Raw genomic sequence first — 10,000 nt, forward strand, 5'->3', positions numbered from 1 at the left:
CACACACAAACTCTCTCTCTCTCTCTCCTTCCCTCCCTCACACACATTCATCCTCTACATACAAGCAGAAAGAAGAAGAAAAAGAAGAAAGAAGAAAAAAAACCAGAACATTACCAGACATCCTCGAAGTCATAGTCGGGCATCTGGGCCACAGGCAGGGGCGCCCACAGGCCCAGGAAAAGAGGTAAAATCCACAGTGTGACGCCTGACCTTCCCCGCGCGGCCAGTGTAATGAAGGACTAGGCGCTCTGCTCAGCAGCAGGCGCCTGACGGAGCACGTCCAACAGAGCCGACCCCCGGAAAAAAGAAAACGGAGGAGGTGGTGGGTGACAGACAGCGGCAGCGATAGCGACTGCTGGCGTTTTGTTGAGTCTCGTGAGCTGCCAACAGCAGCAGCAGTGGAAGAAAAAAGAAACAATAAAAACAACACCGACTAACACATAATTTTTTCCGTCCTCAAGATTCTGATGATGTCCGTATCTCCCCTTTTTATCTCTGTGTGTGACTGGATTAGTAACGGATAGCACTCTCCACAATCTCTTCGGCAAGAGTCACAGAGTCCGTTTAATCCACCTGTAGGTACAACACACACTGTCGCGATCTTATGCGTGTAGATTACAGACTGTCGGAAGTATCTCAGCAATGTCACCACCACCACCACTGTACGTCAAGTACAAAAGCGACGCGTTGTCTTTGGTATCTGTGGCCAAGAGGAAACAGGTGGAAGGTTAGCCAAACTCTTTTTCCGAAGAGGACAATGAACCGCAGACAGCAGAGGAGATTAACGGTGACGCCTTAATCCTCCCGGCTAATCCCGGACACTGACGGTGGTCCACCAGGTATAGTGGTCACTGAATACTGAGGTCTCCACACTGAACACCGATTGTCTCCAGTAGCGAAAACAAACTAGCAAGGTACAAGCAGTGTACGATCCTTGTACGCATAAGTACAAATTGTGACTGCTTTTTTTCTTTTCTTTCTGTAACTGTCTGCTCCTTGTCAACAGCTTCAGGACCAGCGCTGACCTTTAGTGTTCCCGTGGTTCGCCGAAAGGCCAAGCGACTGTAGGGATAAGATCGATGCAGGCTGACAGACAGAGGCTGCACAAGACTACCCGGCACAATACCGCGGCGGTGACTTTGTACCACTGACTGTCGGGGGAATCACGCTGGCTCCTCGCCGTCACAACACTACTGCCGCAACTTGTCGCTGGGGGCGCGCCGACTGCAGGTTAGGTACCAACGGTCTCCTCAGCGCTGGCTGTACGTACTGCCTGTTCATCAGCCTCCACAAACACGTGAACCTACAACCACTGGTCCAAGTAAAGTTATTGTTCATCTGCTGGTATAGCGTCGACACAACCGTATGGAAGGATCCGATATACAAACAGTCGAATACAAACACGTGCACAGGCGTTCAACTGCCCTGTGACAATCACAGCCAACGTGCTAGTTGAGGTGAGAAAAGGCAAGTCCCGTGTCAACACCGTCTGAGTGGACAGGAGGCAGAGTTGTTAGCAGAGTAAGGCAAGAGACGACAGGTGTGGACAGAGCACTGAAGGTAGTCAGACCTCCAGACCTGAGGACTCTGTCTGTCACACACATTCACACACACAGGCACACGCACACACACCACTGACGGTCAGCTGAAGACGTGTGCGTAGATGACGGCGACAGGCACGGACAGACCCAGCGACAGACATCCACAGAGATCCACACAGACACAGGGCCAGTCAGTCAGCCTTGCTAATCGGAGTAAATCATAAGAAGACTCCGGACAAAAATCGATAATCACGGGAAACGAGCAGCATGGTTCTTCGCTGTACGGTAGACAGTCACAACACGGTCACTGGTCTGGTCATTAGCGAAGATCGGTCTCCAACAGCCGATGGACTTTTTTTTTTCTTTTTCTTTTTTGTGTGTGTTCAGTTGTTGGACACACACTGGAAAAGAAAAAGGTAGAAAAGAAGTAAAGAAAAACCCAAACTCCCCGCACACGCATGCAAGAAGCTCCACTGACACAAACCGACACCCAATCTGTTATCCTGGCTTGTTATAGGAGAGAGGCGAGGAGACAGGGAGCAGGCGGCAGTTGGTGGGTGTAGTTATATAGGTAGACGAGGTGAGGGGTGTTGGTGGCGGTGCTAGGTAGACAGCCACGTCCTGCAGCCATGCGAGGACTCGGACAACTCCCCACGCCGTGGCGGTACGGGGCCGGGGAGGGAGGGGGAGAGAGGGAGGTGGGGGGGGGGGGGGGCAGCCTGCCGGAGTGCCGCAGTTTGGGGCCTCGCCGTCACCGCCACCAGTCTTACCAATCAGTGGCGCGCGCCCTGCCCGGGGGGGCGGGACCAAGGGGGGGAGGGGGCAGGGCTCCCAACCCACACCGGCATACAGACAATCAGCTCCGCCGTTTCAAGACCCCCCACCCCACCTCCCCCACCTACCCCCACCTCCTCTGTGTGCGGGGGGTTTATGCTTTATGATACGTGGATGTGTTGCACCGTACGTTTCATATCACACGGGATTAGAGGCAATGGGTTGAACGAAAAAAACCGCCCTCCTTTCCCTTCTCGGAGGGGCCTGCACCACTCACACACAACGTGGGCTGTCTGCTGGCTAAGAGTTGAGCAGAGTGCCGGTGTGGCGATGCGAGCCGCGCCACGCTCACGGTGCAGCAGCAGTCAGTACACAAGTTGGGGCACCACACTGCACCCACCACTGTGAGTCCCACAGCTACAGCCCCGCAATACTGCCTCCTGTCATAACTGTGGTCTGCCAACACAGCACCACGCAGAGTGGGCCACGTCGATAAGACGAAGAAGCCGATGAGAGAGAGATGAAAGGAGACTTCACAATGCTTGGGTTACAAACAAAAGAAGAGCAAAGAAAAGTGGTACAAGTCAGAAAAAAGGGGAGCGAAAAACGGTTGGTGGTGGGAGGGGGGTAGAGATGAGACACAAAGAAATTACACCAGGAGGAGACTTGCAAACAGAAGACACCTAAGCTGCAGACGTAAGAAAAAATAAACTCTATCAGTGTTTGAAAAAAACAATAAACAAAATATAACAAAACAACCAAAAACCAAACAAAAACAATACACAACAATAAAGAACAACAAGCAGAAAAAAACCCCAAATAAAACAAAAAAAAACCTGCAACCCAAAATGTTATGAAAAAACTGACACACGCGATTTTAACAGATGACGAAGACGAGATTTCACACAAGAAATCGAATTTAATCTGATACTGCTATATCAATCAATTCTGATTCTGTGTCCTTTTTCTGGGTGCAGGGTGCGGAGGGAGAAGGGGGCATGCAAAGGAGATTTATTTGACTGAACATATGCACGAGGCTGCATTGTTAAAATAACTGCAAAAACTAAATCCGTTCTATTTTTCATTCACAAAAAGGTTTATTGAAAACCGGTTAACAAAAATCCAACGAAATAATGTGTCCGGCCCCACTATAGCAATCCATAATTAATAAAGTTTACATACTCATTTCATTTAGGCATTGATTTAAATAGAAACTGAAAGAGTTTTTGAATAAAACAGTTTAATAATTGTTTCGTTTCCTTTTTAAGTGCGTTTGTTGGTCTACTTTGTTTCTGTTCGTGTGTGTGTGTGCATGCAGGTGTGAGTCCGCTTCATACCGATTCAGCCAGTTGTGCTTGATGTTTCAGTGCTTATTGCTGGGTTGTATTTAAATGTCCTTGAACGAAGCAGTGAAATGTGTTTGAACCAACGAGCCTCGAATACACTACTGGTTTAAACAGTATCGTATTTGTTTCTGCCGCTTTTGTTTCTGTGTGTGTGTGTGTGTGTGTGCATGCGGGTGTTTCCACGCTTCCAATTCCACCATTATTGTTAATGTTTCTTTGTTGGAACCAGTTCTTTGCACATACCATTCGCTTCATTAGCTTTTTGCTTGATTGTGCTGAATTCTGTGCACTTACTTTTAATCTGAGTCCGGTTCATACCGATTCAGCTTGTTATGCTTGATGTTTCAGTGTTTATTGCTGCGTTGTATTTGTCCTTGAACGAAGCAGTGAAATGTGTTTGAACTGACCAACGAGCCCCGAATACACTATTGGTTTAAACAGTATCTTATCTGAAACAGGTCAATATACAACAGGACAACAAGAAAATCTTATATGAAGTCCTGTCCTGATACATGAACGTACTAAATATGTGACGGACACACTGTACAGTATGGCTGGCTGGCTCTGGCAGCAGTCTCAGGCTGTGTCTGCCAACTGCCGGATAGAAAACCGATCGGATGACGGATGACCTACAGCATCAGAAGGGGCAGTGGGTCACTTCTACAGAAATGCTGTGCAGCTTCTGCAACAGTTTGTCGGCTTTCACGGGAGCAGAAACAATCGTCTGCCTCGTCTGTCTGGCTTAGTGTGCTGGAGGTGGGGTTTCTGTCTGTCTGTGGGATACTTGTGACTGGAAGAATCCGGAAAATGCATATTACAACGTTGGCTGTGTGTGTGTGTGTGTGTGTGTGTGTGTGTGTGTGTGTGTGTGTGTGTGTGTGTGTGTTCTTGTTGTTGTTTGTGTGTGTTTATGTGTGAAAGAGAGGGAGGGAGAGATAACGATAACAATAACGATAACGATGTTTTATTCAAGAAAGGCCGTGGCCCCATTTGAAGGGGGTACACATGAATAGGAAACATTTTAGAAAAGGGAGAGAGAGAGAGAGAGAGAGAGAGAGAGAGAGAGAGAGAGATTGGGAGAGAAACAGATGCAAAAAGAGGGATGTAAATAGGTTTTGACACGTCAATTTAAATAAATAACACATTTCGGAGATGCAAATAAGTTTTGACACACCAATTTAAATAAATAACACATTTCCATTTCTGTATATTCAATCTATCTATCTATTTATCTAGCTATCTATCTAAATGATTTGAGATCTGTATCGGTCAATTCTCAAGTAAGCATGTAAACGATAAAAAGTCTTCATTAAGAGATGAAGAATCACACACACACACACACACACACACACACAAAGAGAGAAAGAACAACTTTAGAAAACAGCCTTCTTGTCTCATACACTTACAGGCAACCCCCTCCATCACTCCTGCCCCCCCCCCCCCCCCCCCCCCCCCCCCCCCCCCCCCACCCCCACACTGTCTTAAAACCTGCCTCTTACATCCTAGCTCCTCCCCTCTCTCCCGCTCCTCTCCCTTTCCGTCTATAGTTTTATCCAGCTTTCTGTCTGCTTTCTGTCTGCATGCATTTAGTTTATAGGTTTCGTCTTCCATCCCTCTGATTCACAGGTTCGCTTGTATGAGAAAACGCTTTGAGAAATACTTTTCTTCTCTTTTTTTTCTTTTTCCTATTGCACACACACACACACACACACACACACACACACGCATACACACACTGACACTGTGGCAATACATATTAAAAAACAAAAACAAAATACATACATACATACATCGTATACAGTCATACATACATACAAACAAGAGCATAGATAGAAGACTGCCAGCAAGCGAGCAAGCAAGCGAGCAAGCAAGCAAGCGAGCAACTCAGCAATCACTCCCTTCGTTTAGCACGAACTATCTACCACGTGTGGGGGTTTCTTATCCACCACCACCCCAACCCCCGTACCGCCTCCCTGTAAAACGGCACTGCTGCACTCACGATCAGCGGTTGGCACTCTCCCCCACGCCATGAATCTTGTCTGTCACACACACACACAGGAGAGAGGGGTATGGGGGAGTAGGGGGAGGAGAAGAAAGGGGAGGTAAAGGGGGCGGTGAGAAAGCGGTAGTGGGTGGAGTCGCAGCAGTGCTGGAGGGAAACCAAGGAAGATAAGTTTGAGAAGTGAAGGGGGGTGGAGTGATAATATAGGTTGGTAGAAGGTAAAGGAGATGAGGTGGTGAAGGTGGTGGTGGTGGTGGCGGGAATGTCAGGGGCGGGTGGATTGGGGGAGGAGGGGATAGGGCGGGGAGGTGGGATGACAAAAAGGAAGGTACAGGGCAATGGGTGCTAATGGTGTGAATGTTGTTTCTCTCTTATCTTTAATTGATGAATTGAAGCGTGTGGGGTTGTTCAGTGTCGTTGTTGAATTATTGTTTTGTTTTGTTTTGTTTTCTTTCTTTTGTTTAGTTACTTAAGGGCTTTTTTGGTGTGTGTGTGTGTATGTGGCTTTTTCAAGGGAAAGTTCGTGCTATTGAACTAACTGAGAATGATTGATCTCATCAGGGTGGAGTTTCTTTGGGTGATATGCGAACACTGCGGTGGGGTTGGAAATTGAAGCGCACACACACACACACACACACACGCGCGCGCTCGCGCGCGCAAAGAGAGAGAAAGAGAGAGAGATATGATGATGATGGTCAAGCTTTAGGGCACCTCGTGTCATTAGCTAGACCCACCCCTTCCCCGCCACCCACCGCCTCCACTTTCCACTTTTTTCTTTGATTTTGATTTTTTTAAAATATAAAGTTTATTTCGTAACAACATACACAAGTATGATTATACCCAATTCACCATTAACATGATCACGCTCGAACACCGGTCCCCGCCTTGCATGTGGGGAGGTATGGGTAATTGCGAACGATCCAGTCGAAGCGACCAGCTCAACGTGTGCACTGTAACGATAACATGTATTATAGTCAAACGCAGTTCTTTTGATTTTGAAGGCTTTCTCCGACTGGTGAACAAGAAAAAGTTCGTTTGCTCATTCTTTTCACCGTTGTGTCGACGTTTGAAATAGCAAGGGTGCCTGAGGGTAAATGCGAATGGGGGAAGTCTAATTGCGAACGATGACTTCGGGTACACGTTGACAATATAAAACAGAAGCAGGTCTTTGACTCATTAGACATAACATATTATTGGAACATCGCACCAGATGTTGTAGTGTTGGTTTTGATCACACATGCACACAGACACACAAAGTGACATTTAAGCACACATACTCCACACCGCACACAAACGCAACCTTTTGAGAGTGCTCAGTAACTGTGCAGAATCGTTCGCAAATAGACTCACGTCAAAATATCCTATGGTCTAATTGCAAACGACACTATTTTGCAGATTCTTGTCAAAATTGACGTACTGATCTATCACCAGTATGCTTTCTTAAATTCTACCGGCACTGGTAATGCGCATTCAACATATCCGATCAAATCAACTACTTCAAACTGTGCCAAATTTCGAGTCCTACAACTTGCTTCCCTTGATTTTAGGATTTTGAGAGCACGTTTGTTGGTCGGCAGTAGTGCGCGAAGAGAAGAAAGAGCGCAGAAATAGCCGAAGACAGCTGATGTTTGACTGGTTCTTGGAAATGGATATTCATTAGGGTATTAGGAAAAGGTCGAAGCAGACGTTAAATTGTGAAATGCAACCGTTAAAAACGCTTCGAAGTGAGGCGGTATACAAATCGATCGCAATTACCCATACCTACCCCATGTCATGAAAGACTGAAGAGTTGGCTTCAAACGCATGCGTGAAACACACACACACACACACACACACACACACACACACATACATATACACACTCTCTCTCGTTTGCTTAAAATGCGCGCGCGCGCGAGAAAAAGGAAAAAAAAAAAGACAGACAGACAGACAGCGATAGACAGAGATGACAGACAAAGATCGAGACAAAGGGACAGTCGGAGCAACAGCCATAATAATTATGTATACGACTGTGTTCACGCTGGATCTTGAAAAAACAACAACAACAACACACACACACACACACACATATATATATATAATCATTATTATGTATATCATGTATATACATGCGTCAGACATGCCATAGGCCTATAATAATCAGGGCTTGCCCTGTGTTGTTCATTTTTGTAACCATTCCCCACTCCTCCACCCTGTTGATGTTAACAGTTAGCGCTCAGTCAATAACAGCATAAAAATAAAAACAATAAAAAAAAAGCACATAATTTGAACAAAAATCTGACCGACACGAAAGAAATTCCACATCTTTTAATGAAGAGTGTGTTATTAAGTGAAGTCTAAAATACCATACTGGTAAACTGAACACGAACTTAATGGCTTCGATTCTGAACCGACGATGATGATTCACTTTCAAACCCCCTAAACTTCGAATGCCAAGTTGCAACGAATAATTCAAACGAACTGAAGTCCATTTCAAAATAGCAAGTTATTATTAATTTAACATGATCACTTCAACAAAGAAAGCTTCTTATCTTACCTTAATTCTCCGTTCCGTTCCTCAGTTAACTAATCAAATAACACAAGCAGATTGCTGTCAGGTTCCAGTCAGGAAAAAACAAAAATTGTCGTCTGCCGGATTTAAAATTAGCTCCCTTCGTTCCCCGATCGCTCCCCGGTCATTCGATTTCCGCTACTTTTTCCAAGATAACAACAACAACAACAATAGAATTTTTTTTAAAATTCAGGTAACAATAATAATAATAATAATAATGATGATGATGATGATGATAAAGTAAATGTAATGACTGATTACGGTGATTATTTTAGGTTTACATGCACCACTGCTGATTATCAAGAGAAAAAAAGAAGAAAAAAAGAGAGAAAAGAGAGAAAAAAAAGAAAAAGTAAAAGGAAAAAAAAAGAAGTCGGGTCGACGCCAGTGAAATGAAAATCAAATACCTTTCTGGATCGTTCACTGTGTAGAGTGGACAAAAAGCACACTGCACTGACAAAGGCAAATCATATCTCCTTGTCAAGTGCATGTGTGTGCATGTGTGCGTGTGTGTGGTGTGTGTGTGTAAGACATGTGTAAGCGCGCGCGCGCGCGTGTGTGTGTGTGTGTGTGTGTAAGCCTGCGTGTGTCCGTCCGTGCGTGCGTGCGTGCATGTGGACTGCCCGCAGCCTCGCTTACTAATAATCCAGCAAAGACCGAATAGGTGTTATGTTTAACTGAAACAAACGAGCAAACTGCCTGTGACAGCGACAGGGACAAACACTGTCAGGTGTGGCCAGTCGCGCGCTCGTTGCAAAGTAGCTAGTCCACGTATGTACACACGCACGTGCGCGCGCGGCCGCTCGCTTTTCAAGCACGTGCACTTGGCCCGAGGGAAGAGAAGAGGAAGCGAGGACAGGAGAGTGGGAGGGGAGAGATTAGGGGTGTAGAGTTGGGGGGGTTTGCGTGAGGGGCGTGTGGACGGCGAGATGGGGCAGTTTCGCCCCGAGGCTATTTGTAAGTGTGTGTGTGTGTGTGTGTGTGTGTGTGTGTGTGTGTGTGTGTGTGCATTGTAATGTATAATTATGTGTGGGTGCAGTGTGTATGTGTGTTTAAGTGTGTGTGTAGTGTGTGTGTGTGTGAAGGAGATTGGGTGGATGAGTGCGTGTATGTGTGTACGTGTGCGTGTGTGTGTGGAGTGTAGTGTGTGTGTGTGTGTGTGTGTGTGTGTGTGTGTGTGTGTGTGTTTGGAGTGTAATGTGTGTATTGTGTGTTTGGAGTGTAATATGCGTGTGTGTGTGTGTGTGTGTGTGTTTGGAGTGAAATGTGTGTGTGTGTGTGTGTGTGTGTGTGTGTGTGAATGTTTGGAGTGTAATGTGTGTGTGTGCGCGCGCGCGCGTGTGTGTGTTTGTGTGCGCGCGCGTATGTGTGTGTGTGAGCGTGTGTGTGTGTGCAGAGGAGGCGGCAATTGTCGTCAGGCAGTGAATCTCGGCTGCCAAGCCGTTGTGCAACTGGCAGCGGCAGGAAGGAAACAATAGAGCTGACACTAATTGTGCTGCTTGCCAATCGATGTGTGTTGTAGTTAGCCGACAGCAGTTTGCTTCTCCCCGCACTCTTTTCCCTTCTTACATTCCCCCCTCCCCACTTCCTTCCTTCATAACTTTCCATTTACACTTTAGTAGCTGTTTTCCTCCCCACTCCCTCATTTTTTCCCCTTCCTTCCTTCCTTCCTTCCTTCCTTTCAACTCTTGCATCTTCCATATCCCCTCTCCCTCTCTCTCTGTTTGCGTGTTTGTCTTTTGGTTTTGTTTCTGTTTTGTGTCACCGCCCCCCCCCCCGCCACCTC

General features: G+C 46.4%; 1 protein-coding gene across 1 annotated transcript in view; it reads right to left on the reverse strand.

Moving 5' to 3' along the window:
* Positions 1 to 1,967, reverse strand: part of LOC143295295 (inactive tyrosine-protein kinase transmembrane receptor ROR1-like) — a 210,547-nt gene extending 208,580 nt beyond the window's left edge. The window contains exon 1 of the mRNA XM_076606916.1: positions 115 to 1,967. Coding sequence (XP_076463031.1) covers positions 115 to 143 — 29 coding nt within the window. The 5' untranslated portion in view covers positions 144 to 1,967. The remainder of the gene's footprint in view (positions 1 to 114) is intronic.
* Positions 1,968 to 10,000: the final 8,033 nt, after the last annotated feature.

This window comes from Babylonia areolata, chromosome 20 (genome assembly GCF_041734735.1).
Source record: "Babylonia areolata isolate BAREFJ2019XMU chromosome 20, ASM4173473v1, whole genome shotgun sequence".
NCBI lineage: Eukaryota > Metazoa > Mollusca > Gastropoda > Neogastropoda > Buccinidae > Babylonia > Babylonia areolata.